This window comes from Halyomorpha halys, unplaced genomic scaffold (genome assembly GCF_000696795.3).
Source record: "Halyomorpha halys isolate HHAL.00 unplaced genomic scaffold, Hhal_1.1 Scaffold744.1, whole genome shotgun sequence".
NCBI classification, from domain to species: Eukaryota; Metazoa; Arthropoda; class Insecta; order Hemiptera; family Pentatomidae; genus Halyomorpha; species Halyomorpha halys.
This window is the reverse complement of record NW_027105596.1, coordinates 83,395-102,616: the sequence shown is the minus strand read 5'-3', so window position 1 is coordinate 102,616 and position 19,222 is coordinate 83,395. Positions and strand designations below refer to the sequence as shown.

General features: G+C 30.6%; 1 protein-coding gene across 4 annotated transcripts in view; it reads left to right on the top strand.

Annotated features, from left to right (window-relative positions):
• Positions 1-19,222, top strand: part of wwk (white walker) — a 71,149-nt gene that overhangs the window by 17,871 nt on the left and 34,056 nt on the right. For all 4 annotated transcript variants that reach the window (XM_067052350.1, XM_014428706.3, XM_014428709.3 and 1 more), the window contains exons 4-9: positions 1,006-1,166; positions 4,657-4,892; positions 10,492-10,608; positions 15,333-15,439; positions 15,741-15,926; positions 16,053-16,205. In XM_067052350.1, the coding sequence (XP_066908451.1) occupies positions 1,006-1,166; positions 4,657-4,892; positions 10,492-10,608; positions 15,333-15,439; positions 15,741-15,926; positions 16,053-16,205 (960 nt within the window). The remainder of the gene's footprint in view (positions 1-1,005; positions 1,167-4,656; positions 4,893-10,491; positions 10,609-15,332; positions 15,440-15,740; positions 15,927-16,052; positions 16,206-19,222) is intronic.

The window sequence follows — 19,222 nt, the reverse complement described above, 5'->3', positions numbered from 1 at the left end:
TTCTTTTCAGTATATAGATTTTTCAACTGAGGAACAAGACTGGTTGCTGAGAGAGGAATTAAAACGTTAACGCGTAATGTTATAATATATATATTTATTTGTAGATAAATCTGAGGAATATAGTGTTTATTGACTATATTTTACCTAATTTAACTATTAACCTTGGTTGTCAACTCGTACTCAAGCATGCAGAGTTAAAGTGTGCTAATTGAGCTCACAATAATTCTAGAAAATATTTTGTCAGATCGTTAACATTTAGAAGAACAAGGGTCCTTGCTTCTGTGGTCAATGACACAAAAACGGTGTGGCAGGGAAGGATGATAGTAGTTAAGCAAAATAAATTATATAATGGACATATAATTTTATAAATATAGCTTCCTCAACGAGCGGTCATCCAGATTCTGAGCCTCTTCCAAAAGCTTCTGCCTGTTACAACAGCTTTCCACTTTTAGATATAAGGAGAACTTCCACATCCGTTGTGAAGGAATGTAGACTATCTATCACAAAAGGTTTTGCCTGTTACAACAGCTCTCCAGTTGCAGCTATAAGGAGAAGTTGCACATCTGCTATGATGGAGTGTAGACTACCCTTCAATACTTCTACCGATCTCACATTAGTCTAACCCACTCTTGGCATGTTATGAAGTTCATCAGTTAGTGACTTCTTAGGGATCTCGGTGTCTTCCTGTCTCAGCACCTATGATGAAGTTTTCTATCACTAATGTATTGCTGTCATGATGGATGGTATCATGAACCTTGCAACTTTTTTTATGGTCCAGTCTACATAAGTCTTAATGGTTGTTTTCTTTTCCAGATTTGTTTCCCTCCTTTATTGGCCTGTAAAGGTTTTTTAATTTCCCTCTTATCAGTAATATCTGATGAGTGTACCTGTATTTACCCTTAGGAAACACCTGAGAACATGGCTTATAAGAATTAATGGCTTTACACCTGATGTGTGAAAATGGTTGTAGTATAATTTTCAATATAAATATTTTTTTTTTTTTAGGACTGTGATGTTATCATAATGTTTCCAAATGGAGCTTTGGATACAAATCTGATGTGGTTACTTGCAAGACTTAGAGCTAGAACCCCAGGATTAACAGTACATGTCAGACATCATGCTTCATCAGATAGTTACGGATTTTATATTACAGCACCATTTTCGGTGTAAGTAATGTTCATATGATTATTAATTCTAATTTTAATTACTGAACTATTTATTGGCAATAATTATTTTGATGGTGGATAGTGGTTTCAAAACTGACCCAATCTATGTAAGTCCAAAATTTATAAATATAGTTTCAAAAATGTTGAATTTTTAAAATACTATATTTTTAATATAATAATGACTAATTATCTGACATATTTCTTCAATGATATAAGCTGAAAATGGATAAAGAACCTTTTTTTTTTTAACACAAAAGTTTTTAAAAAAATATAAGTTTTATATTCTCGTTTATAGGGGAACAAAAAAATAATAACCTTGGAATGACTAAAGATATGATTTATTTTACATTTTCTGTTAGAGTGAAAGAGTAACTATTAAATTATATAATAGTATGTTAAATCACTTAGAATTTAATAAAAAAATTTAAATTAGGCTAAAGAGGTAGAAATTAGGAAATACTTGGAATTCATTTATATAACAAAAAATGCTTTGAATTTTAAAATGATATAAAAGGTATTAACCAGCAGTATGTAGACATCATTGATTTTTTTAAAATAAAAATAATTAGCAAAGAGTTAATTTAGGAAGTATATTATAGAGATTGATAGAATTAGGCAAATTTTTTATAGTCAACTATATTGAGCACATTGTATTGAAGGAAAGCAAAGAGAAATCTCTCAAGAGAAGATCATAGTACCAAAAATAATAGAAGGCGATTCTTCCTGGCCAATCCGCCCCATGAAACCCAAATTTGGCTACAGTCATATATCACCTTTAAAACATTTATTTAAAACAGGAAGAAGCAACTTAAGATGAATATTAGTTAAATCAAGCAACATTGAAAAAGTAGCTAAAATTGGAAAATGGTATAATCTGGACATAAAATAAAAAAATATTGTAATGGTGATGTGACATAAGAAATTTAATCTCGATTGATTTAAGTATGATTTTTTATTTTTAGAAAGATATGACATAGAGGTTGAAAATACTTAGGATGAATTCTAAACAAGTGATTTACGATTTTCAATATATATATAATTTTTTTTTACATATGACCATCACATAGCTAATCTCACATAAGGTGAGAACTAAAAGGAATAATTTTCTAACACCTTCATTTCCCTCATGGTTAGGGAGGGTTAAGGATAAGATTACTTTACTACAGAATATTAGTAAGTCTGAAATGACTGAAAAACTAGTAGGAATGATGAACAATCATTTAAAGGAGGTTCATAGAGAAAAGTTGTATCCATTTAAGTTTTATATCAAATATATTTTGTTATGATGAGTGATAGTTGACTGTGGATAAGTTAAATAAGGCTTGGGGGTTGCAGTCAAAAATAACACAAATAAGTTGAAATAACTTATTTAATAGTGCCAAAGTTTCAGCTAGAATTTCCAGCTTTCATCAGGGCTAAGAACAAGATAACAACCAATCAATACAAAAATTAAAGAAAGAAAATATAAACAGAATGACATAAAGTAAATAATTGTACAGAATGAAATTAATAAAATTAAAGTAACGAAAGAAGTGGAAAATGAATATATAGATGATTGAATAAGTAAGTAAAAATAACATAATTTAGGAAATAAAATAAAAATTTGAAGGTAAATAATTCAAAGGAATATGAATATTTTTGTTTATTAATAATTTAAAAATCAAAATTATGGAAAGAAAACATAAAATTGAGAGAAAGAAAATATATGAAACTAATAAAATATGTAACCATAATATTAGATAAAGAACAAAATATGAAGTCAAGTTAGACAAAAGAAGTGAATAGAAAACATAACAATAGTAATATATGGTGAACACAACTAATAACGGGTAAGGAAAATTAAGAAAAGAATTGAGAAGGATAATAAGGATAAGAAGTATAAGAAAAATAGGAAAAAAAAGAGAATAAAACATAAAATGCACCAGTTCGAAGCAAATCTGGCAGCCAAGTGAGCTCTGTGCCGCCAACAGCGAGACTCAGAATTAAAAAATACGTTACAAAGATGACGAGGTATATTGGAGGAAACATTACAATAATAATCTATGGTGAACATAACTAATAATGTGTGTAAGGACAATTAAGAAAACAATAGAGAAGGGGGGGAGGGTAAAAGAAAGATAGGAAAAAAGAGAAAACATAAAACAAACCTGTTTGAAGCAAATCTGGCAGCCAAATGAGCTTTGCGCCGCATAATATGAATGACAAATGTCATTTTTGTAACTCTCTTATACGTTTCCTCTTTTTAACAGTTTTAAATATCCAAATACTTATAATGCATTGTCATCTTCTGTTAACTTCGTCATCCTTATAACGTATTTTTTAACATTTTCTAAAACCATTTGTCGTAACCCTCTCACAAGCTTTCCTCTTTTAAATATTTTCTACTTTTTATTTTTTACCCACTTGTAATGTTTCCTCCAATATACCTCGTCATCTTTGTAACGTATTTTTTAAATGTGAGTCTGGCCGTTGGCGGTGCAGAGCTCATTTGGCTGCCAGATTTGCTTCGAACTGGTGCATTTTATGTTTTATTCTCTTTTTTTCCTATCTTTCTTTTACCTCCTCCCCTCCTTCTCTATTCTTTTCTTAATTTTCCTTACCCATGTTATTAGTTATGTTCACCATATATTACTATTGTTATGTTTTGTATTCACTTCTTTTGTCTAACTTGACTTCATATTTTGTTCTTTATCTAATATTATGGTTATATATTTCATTAGTTTCATATATTTTCTTTCTCTCTATTTTATGTTTTCTTTCCATAATTTTGATTTTTAAATTATTAATAAACAAAAATATTCATATTCCTTAGTTATGTTATTTTTTACTTATTTAATTACCTATATATTCATTTTATTTATTTTCCACTTCTTTCATTACTTTAATTTTATTAATTTCATTCTGTACAATTATTTACATTATATCATTCTATTTATATTTTCTTTTTTAATTTTTTTATTGATTGGTTGTTATCTTGCTCTTTGTTCTTAGCCCTGATGAAAGATGGAAATTCTAGCCGAAATATTGGCACTATTAAATAAGTTTTTCAACTTATTTGTATTATTTTTTTACTACACCCCCCAACCATCTTCTCCTCATATAAATATATTTTGTATTTAGAATATTGTTTGGAAAAATAAAGTCAATTATTTATACTTTTATTTTGAGAAATATTAATGGATACATGAAGTTATTATTATATGGAGATATTTTTAACCATGTGTTATTTATATTATTAATTTTATAATTTTTCACCGATTTCTGTAAAATAGCTTTAATATTTTTCATTAAACTCATTTATCAATATACTATTAAAATGGACCTTGTAAATATTGATTTTGACTGGGTTGTAGAGTGCTGTAATGTATGTTGGCTGAAATTGTTAGTATTATCAATATCTACCCTTTGGCTTTTTTAGGTCTGATTATTATTATTAAACCCTATGTAACTCTTTACATTATTATTAAATTATCGTGTGGTTAAATTTTAGCTTACTTAAGGCTGCTGAAGAAATTCATCTTCCAAAAGCATTGAAATCTGAACATGGAGGTGGTATGAAGGAATTTGTTCTATCAGATGCTCAATCATTTACAGGGATTGATTCACAAGAACATTTTTTTACTTCACAAGAAAGGCAGTATTTGGTTTTGCATTTGCTTCACACTTTGAGGGCAGATTCTTGTGATAATATTGCAGGACTAAAACTGATTGATGGTCAAGCAATTAGTAAGTTTTGATATTGAAACTACTTGTTTCTGATAATGTTTTAGTTGTGATTTTACTTATTAATGAAATAGTATAATTTTTCTTTTACTTTATGGTAAACTTGTATTTCTTGTACTTTGATGATTTAATATTTTACATTAACAAATTTTTACTGTATGGTACTACCATTTTATTCATATGTAATAGATAACCTTGTTTTTCCTGAAACTTTTAAAATTGAAACTTAAATTTAACTTATTTTGAAAATATTTTTATTAACTTGATTTTTTTTAAACTATCTGTGTCCCACTCTACATTTAATTTGGATTATATGTTCCTATTTCATACTCATGATAGGTGCATCTGATTAACTAATTTTTATTTAATACATTCATTTTTGATTCAGTAAATCTTACTATATAGATTTCAAAATAGTTTGAAGATAGTTTATTATATTTTCAATTAGTTCAAAGAAATACATCTTCAAATGTACATAAATGCACTATATTTATTTATACTCGAAACAAAAACAGTGGACTATTATGTGGAAGAAATAATATAAAGGAGTAATTTAAGTAGTGGTGATCCCAATTCATTACAAAACTGGGTCAGATTTTTTAGCAGTAGATACAAAATTCCATGCTTATCATAGGAATAATAAGAAGAAGAATAATCTATGACCTATTTTAAAAAGGAAGAATAATTATTGGTAAACTTACAAAATTAAACATAAAGAAATCTATAGATACATAAAAGAAATTAAAAAAATATATAATAAATGGAATTCTGTTGTATTTTTAATTATATTTGGAGGGTTATAGCCTTTAAAGTACAAGAGAAGTCTTAATTTACTGATTAATTTAAAGGAATACTTATAAATAAAAACAAAAGATAAAAAAGAAGGATGGATTCTGTGGTTATAATAATTTAGATACCTATTGTATCAAATCAGACAAAGTAGCGATTGTACCTGATTACAAAAAAAATTAACACAATTAAAATCTTGATAAGTAAAATACATATATTGACAGATGAGGAATACATTAAAGATATAAAAATGTAATTATAGATTAGTTTAGTAGAAAATTTAAACCACTTAAAGAATAATAAATAGACTTTAGTACAGTATAAAAAATGATAAAATAAAAATAAGCATAAAATAAAAAGAATAATAGTAATACTAAATTTAGAAGTGAAAAAGATGATATAGATAATAAAAAGACCGATTATCAATAAGCAAAGTACAACTATAGATTATTATAAACAAGATAATAATGAAGATAAAACTATTTAAAAATAACAAAGAAAAAGTCATATGTGGATAAACAAAATATCAAATGTTATAAAATTGATTATAAACTAGACCTTTTATTTTAGAATTAAAAATATAATCATAATATAAAACAAGGTTTATGTAATAACAATAGAGTAAATTCATATCTAATGAATATGAAAAACTTTGTTTTTTTTTCTGACCTTTATTGAAAATATATAGATTACAATATTGATATATACATGTATATAAATATTTATAATGGTGCCCTTCCTTTGCCATATGGCATTATAAGGGGTTGGGCTAGGTCCGCTAAGGGTGGGGGTTACAATTTTGGCCCAGGAGCCGCTGGCCGGGGTGTACAAGAATGGGCCAAAATTGTAACCCCCGCCCTCGGCTATATTCTATTTATTGTATATAAAAATATAAATTCTATTCTATATGAAAAACAAGATGTAATTCACAAAATAAAGTGTCAAAAGTGCAAAAGAATTGTATTTTGGAGAGATATTAAAGAAAATAGGTACAGGAATACTTCAAAAAATAAATAATTATAAAAATATGAACTCAAAAGCTTTATTATAACACAGTGTCACAACCAAACTCAATTGGTTTCAATAATATAGAAATTATAAATAAAGAGAAAAAATAAAAGCAGATAAATATTGGAATCCATGTACAAGTACATGACTGAAAATATTGTAGATGCAGAGAATTCTAAAACTGATGCTTAAAATATAACTAACAATTATGCAGATATAACAAAACATTTAAATATAGTATAAAAATAAAGAGGAATAAATTACTCGTGGGAAATGTTGGGTGAATAAGGGAGATGGGGTCATGTCATTTTTGTTCAAAAATTAGCACACAGGCAAAGTTATGTGAACATGTGCATTACAATGGTGAAAAAATCAGCTGTCAAACTTTCACTTATCAGACCTTCTGCTAAAAACTCTTTGATCCAGTGTTAATCTCCTAGGATAATTGTGAAAATTGTCAAAATATTTTTATCTGTGAAGGGTCTGGAAGGATGGGCAGAGTGAGGCTTGCCATTCATCAATGTATTGGAGGGGAAAAAAACTCCAATACTTAAATTTTCCCTATATTATCATCCTTATAGGATGATTTTAGGATCATTTTTAACATTTAAAAATTCGCTCTGCCAGCAGCAAATATTTACAGCTGTTTCCAAAAGAATCAACCATTGCAAAAACAATTTTGACCCAAAATAACTCACTAAAAAAATTCAAAAACCAAACAAAACCTTCTTTAGATATAACACTTGGGTTAATGACTTCGGAATGGTAGCTCTATTCTCTCTTTGCGGAATAGTGCAATATTACAAAAACTGTGCCAACCAGAACATCAATATGGTTTCTTGTAATTATCCTTATATCATCATCATCATAATTGGTGCGTTACCGAGCCGGGGCCTCCTCTAGTAGCTTAGCCTCCTTTAGCTTAGCCATCCTGTCTTCGGTTGCAACTCTCCAGTTTCGGGTTCCCAGAAGGACCTGGGCATCCGTAGATACAGCATCCAACCATCTCATGTTCGGTCTTCCCATTCTTCTCTTTCCATGTTGTTTTTACTGAATGCTCATTTCTTCTAGGGCCTGGTAGAGTTCTGGATGGGTTTCGCTGTCATAGGCGGATTTAAAGTCCACAAAGAGATGTGAACATTTCTATAATCTCGTTCTTAGAGTGAATATTTGGTCTGTTGTGGACCTTTCTCTTCTGAACCCTGATTGGTATTTACCCAGTTCTCTTTCAGAACATGGAACAAGTTTCTCGAAGAGAATATTAGAGAGCACTTTGTATACACAGGAAAGGAGAACAATACCACGTTAGTTGTTGCATTCCAGTCAATCTCCTTATTTATGAAGTTGGCAGATTATTCCTTTTGTCCATTCATTGGGCATTCTCTCTTCTTCCCAGATGGTGATAATCAGGTTATGAATCTCCTTTCTGAGGCCATTTCCACCATATCGAAGAAGTTCTGCTTGAATCTCGTTCAAGCCCGGGGCCTTGTTATTATTCAACTTCATGATAGCTGCCTCAATTTCATCATTGTCTGGAGGCTCAACACATTTTGGAGATCTACACTTTCTCTTCTTACCATGTTATATTTAACATCCCTGTGTATTGCCCCCTTGAAGTGCCTTACCCATCTCTCCAATATATCACCCCTATCTGTCAATAGTTCACCAGCCTCATTCCGGCATGAAGTCACTCGTAGTTTGATCTCCCCTCGTTAACTTGTTGGAAGAAAAGACGCCTCTGGTTAGATGCCCTAAGGTTCTCAATATCCGTCATCCTTTTGTTTTCCCGAGCTCTCTTCTTTTTTCAGTGTACTTCTTCTCCTCTCTTCTCACGATCTTATATGCCTCATTCTTGTTATTAGTGGCCAAGAGATAGTCTTCATCAAACCATGGTGATCTATGATCTCTTGGTTGTAATCCTAATATCTCTTCAGCTACACTTTTTAGGGAGTTTGAAATACCAGTCCATTGATCATCAATGGAGTCGCTCCTGCTTTTCAACTCTTCTGTGATTCAATCCTCGAGGTTTTTTTGAAAAGCCTCACAAACTTCATCATTCTTAAATTTATAGGCATGAAATTCATGAATTTGCGACTGAATGTTGAATGGCTTGGGTGATGTCCGAGCATGTAACCTAGCAATACTCGAATAGTGGTCAGAGTCAATATTCGCTCCTCTGAATGCCCTAACTCCTATAAATTGTAATCTATGACACAAACTTATCAGGATATGGTCTATTTGGTTGCTCACTGCTTCGTTGGGTGACCTTCATGCAGCTTTGTGTATCCTTTTACCCGGGAACATGGTGCTTCTGACTACCAATCCATGAGAGTTAGCGAAATTAATGAGTCTCAGGCCATTTTCATTAGATCTTTCGTGAAGGCTATGGGCTCCAATAGTCAGGGAGAATGCTACTTCTTGGCTGACCTGAGCATTGAGGTCCCCCAATACTATCTTTACATCATAACTAGGACAGCTCCCAAATGCCTTCCCTAGTTCGTCATAGAATGAGTACTTTTCATCCTCTGAAGATGCGTCTGTTGGAGCATGGCAATTAATAACAGAGTCATTTTGAAATCTTACCTTCAAATGAATGTAGCACATACGAGGAGATATGGGTGTAAATTTGAGAATAAGCTGATGTGCCTTCCCTTTCATAATAAATCCAGTTCCAAACATGTGCATGGTTTTATGGCAGCTGTAGTACAACATGTGATTTCTCTTTTCCATTGTTCCACTTCCAAACCAACGGACTTCCTGGATTGCTGCAATGTCTATTTTATATGTATCAATATGATCAAGAAGTGACCGAAGGGCTACTAGTCGGTGCAGAGATAAAACATTTCGGTAGGCAAAACTTAAATCAGTTAGACAGTTCCTGGTATTTTTCCTAAGAGACAATCTGGCTTATTTAATAAGTGAAATTTAAGGGGAACAGGTTATCGGTCCACTGCCCCTGAGTTAGGGGTGTAGGGGCTGCCTTCTTAGAGCACCCTGACTTGCTCCCTCATTCAGGGCGGATACCTAGAGGAGGTGACCCTAGGGTGTGTACTGGAAGTGACCTTATGTTAGTGTACTGTTCTGTGTGGATTGGTGCTGTGTACTGAACTCAGGTACCTGGGAGAGCGTTAATTCCCACTAGCCTTGCACTGGACTAGCCCATGTGGGAATAAACCCTATATAGGAACAAAATATTTTGACTAAAATGTTGTACTGAGCATTAATTTAAATATTATATGAGGACAATTCATTTATTAGCATCTCAGTTGCAAATTGCTGAACAAGCACTAAGCAATGAATAACATTTTATCTGTTATTGAAAATAAAAGAATATGATTAAGTGATATCAAATACAATCATATCAGTTGTGAATAATGAATAGTTTCAATAATGGATTACAAATATACCATCATTCATTTCTAAATCTACTATCCCATCACCCATAAATTTCTATTCAAATAATTTCTAATTTTGAGTGTTAAAAATTTCCTGGGAAAAATATAGGAACCTGTTTTTATAGATTGAATCATATAAAGATGTAGGGAAGCAGTTATATACTTAGGGCTTCTTTGTATATATCTAAGTTGTAGGGCTTTTAAGTCATAAATCTAGGTATCACTAATTGCAAAATATTTATATCGGATTAAAATAAATTCAATTATATTTGTTTATGTTCTGGGTTTTTCTACGTTTATGTGAAATTTAAATATTTTTTTATTCATTTCGATTTATTGTATATTGTGAATATTTTTATTTGGTTTGGTTTTATTTTGTTCTTATGTATAATCATCTTAACTTTTTCCAGTTCCTAAGTGTGAATCCGCAGGGATAATATTGCAAGTATTTCCATTGCATAATCTTGAGTCTTTAAGGCAATTGCAAAATGAATGGGTTTGTTCATTTCTTAGAACTCAACCTTTGGGCAAGTATAGTTAATTTATTCTTATTGTTAATGTTGTTTTATGATTATATTATTAATTTATTCTTAACTTTTTATTGTTATTTGTTATCTTATAGTTTTTAAAAATAAAGTATTGTAGAAAATATTTGGTCCAAATAAGAATGGGTCAACCTAGGACAACACTAAATTTGCATTCAGTAAATATAGTTGAGGTGATAACATTGCGGTCCATAAAATGAGCATTTAAAGTTGTCGGAATAGATAAATTACTAAAAGGATAAATAATCCAATGGGCAAACATCCTTGGGGTTGGCTGAAAGATAAATAGGAGGGCTCTGTTAGGTCTTACCTTGAGGATTTAGGTTTTGATGCATTCAATGGAGGAGAGTTTATAGGCAATAACTGTTAGTGTTATCAAAATAGAACCTCCAACTTCGCTAAGCCTTTTTTTTAATTTATATATGTATATATAGTTGACCGTAAAAATTTAAATATAAGAAGATGGTCAGGGTTAGTTTTAAACTATTTGTTCTTTTTTTTTTTTTTTTTTACTGCAACCCTGACCATCTTCTTATATTTACTTTTTTTTATTTGTTCAATATTTAAAAAGCTTCGTTCTGACCTAATCTGACAGGTGCCTTAATCTTAATGCTGGATCTTATGTGCCTAAACTGAAAATATATCAATTTCATCAAAGGTAATATGTTATTTTTCCTATGCCCTCAAAACTCATGTTTTCACTCGTTATCATGTTGTCTCTGGAGATTCGATGCAAAACTAAAACATTTTATAAATGTTTTCATATGATTCATTTTTGGGATCCCCATGGAGCCCTGTTACCTGATTTTATGAAGAGTTGAAGTGGTTTATCCCTTCCTAACTTCTTATATATCTTCTGATATCCTTCCTTTGCCAAGCTATATAAATCTTACTTTCCAGCATACATCTCCAACCTCCTTAAATTCAAATCCCTCTCTCAAAAACTAACCCAAATAAATGATGTACAACAATAGTGTGTTAGTCTGTTGTTTATCATTTTTTCTAATATTTTTCCTATTGGTAGTATTGTGATAGGTCGTAATTTGTTCGAATCTCGCTTCGGTATTTCTCGCTTCTATGTAACAAACCTTTTTTCCAAGTCTTTGGTATCTTTGTTTGGAGCCAGGTCAGTTGGTAAATATTTATAATCAGGTTTGGATATGCTTCTGTGGTGAACTGTAGTATGTCCGTGTTAAATTTGTCATGTCCTGGAGTTTTTTTCTTATTTAAGTTTCTGATAGTATGGAGAATCTCTGATGGTTCGAGTATACTGTCATTGCTTGTATCAGGTTTTAACTTAGCATTAGTTCTTAATTCATTTTGTTCCTCGACATCGTTAGTGCTGCTGTCTTGCGAAACTATACTATCTAGTAAGTGTTCTAATGTCTGTTTGAAACCTGTTGTGTGGTTGTTATTATTGCTTAAAACTGTTCTTTGTATGTCCTGGCTCAGTATTTTGTTAGAAGCATATTTATACACCCAGTTCCAGGGGTTCGATTGCTCTGAAGAATATGCTTTCCAAGAATTAATTTTAGACTGTTTGATTAGTGCTTGGTATTTGTGCCTGAAATTGAGATACTCGATTTTCTGTTGTTCTCTTAAGTGTTGGTCCGTTTTTGTCTGTTGATAAAACTTCCTTAAGGTGGATCCACATGTTGGCCGCTCGCCACGGATCGGAGGCTCGTACAAATGCTCGACAAACAAAGAGCGGGCCATCCATAGCCATCCAACTAGACATAGAACAATGGTGGGGATGCTACACGAGCGCTCTCACGAACCTCTTTGATCTGTGTCCAAAAAACCGACTCTCGACGGATCGGCAACGAGCCTAGGCCAACCAAGCCAAGCCAACCATCCACATGCTTGCGTATGTCTGAGTTCACCATGGCTTGGCCAACATGTAGAGGCCCCTTTAGCCAGTTAGTGGTTTTTCTGTTGTTAATTAGTTTGTCATTTCACCATGGAATTGATCGATGTGTTGTCTGGGAGTGGTTAGAATTAGAAATTTTAAACATGTTGTATGCTTTGGTTAAGGCTTTACTAAAAAGTTCAACTGTCGTATCTACATCTGAATTGAGTATATTTTCGATTATTTTAGTTTCAATCTGGGGTATTGTCAGGTTGTTGTCATGTAGTTTAAATTGTTTTTTTAAGCTGAGTGGTCAAGTTGTCCCTGAAATTAGTCCATTCAGTAGACTTGGTAATATAATACCTTTATTGTTTTTGTTCTGTCCATTGTTGTGTAGGTTAGCATATAATGATATTTCAAAGTAAATAGAGTTGTGATCTGTGAAGTTTGTGTTTTAAAGAATTTTCCAATTATTAATTATTTTTATGGTTTTTGAATTAATAATAGTCAGTTCTATATTACTTTTACCCCTGGGTCTGTTAAATCTTGTAAGAAGGGATGGTTTGTTAATCAGGGTCAGGTTTTGGGAAATAATAAATGATTCTAATGTTTCACCCCTTGGTGTTACTTTAATATCATTTCATAACAATGATCCTTAACGTCTTTCTTTGGATATGTCTAAGTTAGATCCAGATTGGCAGAACAATAAAATTGATATGAGGTCAGATATTTCAAGTTAGATTCAGGTTTGCAAAACATTAAATTAATTTGAGGTCAAATATAAAGAATTTGAAATTGGATTGGAGTGTGTGCATTAAAACTAATTGAAGAAATGTATAATAATAAGCAGTGCGTGAATGAAAAAAAAAATATGTTGAAGAATTTAAACATAGTAAATAATGAAGAGGAATATAAAGGGAAAGTAAAGAATTATGAAGAAGAATATGAAGATAAATAAATGAATAATTAAGAAAAATACTAGAAAGGAATATGAAATGATGAAGAAGAATATAAAAAAAAAATAATGAAAAAAGAAATTAACAACTTGAACAGAAAAAGTTGAAAGTAAATCAGAAGAATTAAAGGTATCACTAAATAATGACTTGGTCTCAGAAAAAACAGTGTGAAAGAAGAAATATATACAATAAAAAAAAAGAATTTAAGGATATGGGGCAATTTTTAAAGATTTTTTTTCTATGCCACAGGAAGTAGGCTATTATGCCATTTTCCCTCTTGCAGCCCAACATAAATTTACTTTTGCCCTTAGTCCTCTCAAAACTACACAATATTTCCCTGTCTAATAGTTCTTTGAACTGGTTTCACTCCTTTCTGTCTCTCCGCTCCCAAACTGTTGTTATTCCTAATAAATCCTCATCATCACTACTTCTTTCTCATGGTCTTCTTCACGGTTTCTCCCTCTTGCAACCATATTTTCCATATATATTGTTGGTTCAAAACCCTTCTATAATTCCTTCCCTTACTATCCATTATTATACCTTATCAACATACCCATCTAGTTTCAAAACACCATAAAAAACCTAGGAATCACCTTTGATCAGTACTTAACATGGAATAGCCACATTTCCCAAATAACTCGAAAAACCATCTCTATCCTTAAACAGCTTGACTACGGATACCTAGTGTATTCAGGAATATCTATTGAACAAGAAATGAGACTAAAAAGATTAATGAACTGCTTTATAAAATTCATCTTCAGTATAGGACTCCAATGGGAGTCATGACTGAAAAAAAAAAAAGGATTCTTCTTCAGTATTCTCTAGCATTCTCATATCTCTCAGTATTTGAATACTATACCTTCTTGGTACATATATATTTCAATCCCTAATAACCGAAAACCTTCCTGTATCATTGACCTCCTTACCCTACGTTTATCCATTCACCTGTTAAGCATACGATCCCAACCTACCGTTTTGTATACCCCTTCCATTAGAACCGCCTCCTTTGAAAAATTCTTTGCTGTTCGAGCTACCTCATTTTGGAACTCCTTATCTATCTATAAAGCTTCCTTCTTAACATTGTTTTAACACCAATATATATCCATCTCCTTGATTATCAGTCTTCCGAGAACTTGTAAATAATAAACATCAATATAAACTTGGATAAATATATATCTTTTGTTCATATTTCTTGTATATAAATATTATAATAGTTTTATTTAATTATGTTTAAAATCAGTTAATGTTGCCAGAAAAATGCTGTTGAAATTGTTCCAAATTGTTAATCTTAAGGGACCAAGTGTTCTAGAATAAAAATTGATTTTAATTTTATTTTATAAAGAAACATATCTATTTACTATTGCCTAAATTTTTATTTGCAATTGTTTATTACATAGCCTCTGATATTTTTATGAATTAAAATTTAAATAAAAAATAATAATCTCACTATCTTGTGTATTCTATTTATTTTTATTTTATTTAATAATTTCAATGTAGCATCCTATCTGCCCAAATGTAATGGTTTAATTTTTTAAGTATTAATTTTGGTATAATTGATTAATTAATCATGGATCAGGCAGGATTTTAGAGAAATGTAGACTTGGACTCACTTTTTCAATAGTTTCCAGCTTGCTAATAACTAGAGGAGTCACTTTTCTTTTAATGTCAGAATATTAATTATCATTACGCGAAACCTTATTTAATATCACTAAAATATATTGATAAATCAGAAGTAGAATATGCGATTTGGAATTCGAGGATAGGGAGTTGAATCTACCTTAGTATGGTCGAGATGTGAAGTATGTTAATGCTCTGTCACTGGTGACAATTAATTTTTATGAATATTTCTTCACTTCTCTTGTTTTACAAATTTTGTTTTAATTATTCCTGTTTGTTTTCAGATAAAATTTGTAATTACTTTGGTGTTAAAATTGCAATGTATTTTGCTTGGTTAGGACATTATACTACTGCTCTAATAGTCCCAGCTGTGATTGGGCTTGCTTTTTCTGTGAGTATAAATAATTAATTAAAATATTTGAAGATGATTTATTAATTTATTTTCTAATAGTCATTTTCAAAAAAAAAAAAAAATTGGCAGCTTTTGTAGTCCTTTTGACAAATTATTCAACAATATCAGAATTTGATTCATATAAGTGATGACTTTAAGATATGATTAGTTATTCCTTTAAAATCTATCTATCTCCCAAAACTCAGATAATCTGATTTTCACTATTTATTCATATTAATGTGTCTTATATTCTGTTTAATAAACTTTAATTATTCTAGCTATTAATTATGTAATGGAACAGGTTGGTTTTGGACGTGGTGATCAAGCAACTGAAGATGTGGGATTTGTCCTTTTTTCTTTCTTCAACGTTTTGTGGTTCAGTATTTATTTGGAAGCATGGAAAAGATATTGTGCAGAATTAGCCTATAGGTGGGGTACTATAGACCAAAGAGATGAACTTTTAGTTGAACCCAGACCATTGTTTTCAGTAAGTTGTTAAATTTATTTATTTATTTTTTTGTATACTGTATATAATATTCATTGATAAATCCATAATTGTATTTCATTAATGAAAATTTGTCTTAAATTTAATAGTTTAATTTGATATTTATAGGGATCATTAGAGGTCAGTCCAGTTACTGGAAGATTAGAAGCCACATATCCAGCTTGGAAGCGTTATGTTTTCAGATATTTTGTGACTGTGCCAGTTGTTGCTTTCTGCCTTATCATTGTTTTTATTGTTATGATGTTGAATTTAAAACTTCAGGTTAGTTTGATAATTTTTTCTTGTTTAAAATTACTTCTATTTGTTTTATTTTTATTGATATCTTACATAAATCTGCATATTAGAATGTATCACTGAAATTCTGTTCATTTCTATTTCTTCCTTGTTTTCTAAACCATCCTCCATTGATTATAATCCTCAAAAGATAACTGTAGATTAAAAAATCTGGTACATTGTGTGCATTATACAACTTTCACTTATCACCCTACTTTGAGTTAAAATTAATCCTTGTTCATTTCAAAATGGTAACTTCTTTATTATTCACAATGGCGATGCTAACAATAATTCCATTTATAATTTAGGTAAAATATTTCTATTACTATTTTTTCATGATTGATGGTTATGACAAGGGTCAAAAAGTAAGACTATTGTAAAAAGAACATTGGAAACACAAAAACATTTATTTTCTCCTTTAGTAAAATATCAAATTCTTTCATATTTTATATGTATCTATTTTTTATTACTGCCAACAATGAAATATGGTTAGTTAATTCAAATAAACAAAATTGAAGGGACATAGAGGAAACTTTTTTTTTAAATTCTGTATTTTGTATTAATTAGACTTCTTCAATTAAAATAAAATCCTAGCTGATATTAAAAACCACATAATTTTACTTTTATGTGACAAGTTTAGTCAAAACCATTTAAGTATTTTTTAAACAATATTAAAAAAAATTCACGATATAAAGTGGCACTTTCAATTAGTCAATTTTAATGAACAAGTTTTTGTAACATCTCAACCATATACCTATCTTAAATACTCAATTTCAATATTGTATCTCTTTTGGTTTTTGAACTAGGCTGTTCACATATATACAGACACACAGACAATTTGGTGAGACTTGGTACTTTAAAACATTTATTTCTATTGAAAACTCTGATTGAAAATTTTTCATGATCACAATAAGGGGATTTATTACTATATACTTCATATGTAAGCAAGTGAAAGCAAAAATTAAAACTATTTTAAAAAATGGCATATTATATTCTATGTTGGTATGGCTTCTACAAATTCCTCATTGTGTTAGATCAGCTATATTATGATTTGATAAATTTGATTATCTTGGATTGTGAGTAATTTAGAATCCTGGTTCAGATGTGTTAGGTTTTATGATGAAAGAAAAAAAAAACAAAACACAATTTTTTGTCTACAAAGTTTCTTTACTAAGCTTCTATGAAATAGTTTACTTGAAGCTCTTCCTAATTGTACAGAACCTCAACAAATTCCTCTCCCTGTTAGATCCAGCATGACTTTGGTGCCTTCTTCTATAACCCAACTCTGAATGCAGGATGTAAAGAAAAAAAAGCCACAGTGAACCAAAAAGCAGACTGTGATTTGCCTATTCCTCAAAATGTTTGGGTAAACATAGTCTTATTCTAACAAGGAGAAGATTCCACATGGTTTTCCTAAATTTTGTGTAGTAATCTTGGCCTAAAACTAGTGGACTCCTGTCAATATCAGAAAAACGTTCTCCAGAAGCCCAGGAAAAAACAAAAAAGGGGGAATTGACATGTGCAAAACACATTTTATTTTGTATCTCTCTGATCAAGGTTTTTAACAAATTAGTTTAATACCAAAATGTCCCCATTGCAAAGCGGACAAATAAAAGAAAAACCCATCAAAATATTCAAGCATTAAGTTTGCTAAAAATATCAAAATTCCTTCAAAACAGCAATTTTTGGGGGAAAGACTTAGTATTTGCCTAATCTGAGCTAACAGTTTATTCCTAATTGTTGTGGAGTTTGCAAAACAAATATTCGGTTTTGCTAAAAATTCAGCAAACCCTACCTTGTTTTTGTCGACTCTTTTTTTAATGGTTTTTTCAAAACAGTTTCTCCTGCTTCACATGTACATTACAGGAAATTTAAATTTCACACCATAATTTAAGGTGTTTAAAATATAGTATAAATACAGTTTTGGAAGCAAAAACCTTTCATCAAAAATGAGTTTTATATACTTATTTTATTTATTACAGTTTACTTTTTCAAGCATGTTTACTGTTTCAAACCTTTTAAATTGGTAATTTATTTAGAATTTAGAGCTAAAAATGTGTCATAAAGCCCCCTAATTCAATCTTTGAACTGGTGTTTATTATCAAACTAGTATTTATTATTAATAAAGGAATATACCATTTTAACCCAAAATACCGTTAACAAATGTTTTAATAGTTTTGTTATTTCATTTAAAATAAATACGATACCAACTTTTCCTCGATTTCTAACAAATTCTGAATTAATGCTTTTTCTGTATGGCTAAAAGAAATAAAGAAATAAAACCTATTATTATTAAGTGTGTCTTCTTCAATTAATGCTCAAGTATGCATAAATGGTAGTTAATATGTAACTGAATTTAATGGTAAATTAAATATATTGTTGACTGTAGTTTCAATATTAGAAGATGATTGGTGGTGCAGAGAGAGAATAAAAGTGGAGAGAAAATAAAATTAAACCGCAATTTGGCACAGCTGGTTCTGAGAACTTTTAATTAGCTTTATTTTTTAACTACTTTTTAATTAGCTTTTATAGCCTGTTCTACAAGGAAATGAAATATAGATGCAGTGAACAGAACGAGTTCTGTTATAACTTATGGTTTGATGCCTTGTCAGGCTACTCGCCCATATTCTTACCCAAAACTAGGAACGATAATGAAACATGTTCCATTTTTCTTCCAATCCAGTTGTTGGTAATGAAGAGTGACCACATTATTTAGATGGGGATGTCACACACTTCTGATTTTTGTAGGTTTGTTCACTTTAGGTACATGGTTACCATTGAGTCAGTCCTGTGGGTTCGGGAGCCCTCTGGGGTTCTCACAGCCTCATATAGTGGGTACCCTTAGTTGAGTAAAAGTCTGGAGGTCGAGTGAGATTTTGACTTAATCACCTCCTTTTACAATTGTACTTCCTTACAAAGTACTGTACCCTTAACCCTTTATGGGTTGTAGTGGTATAAATTTAATTTTTTTATTCTTATTATTCTAAACATTTAAGACTATCTAT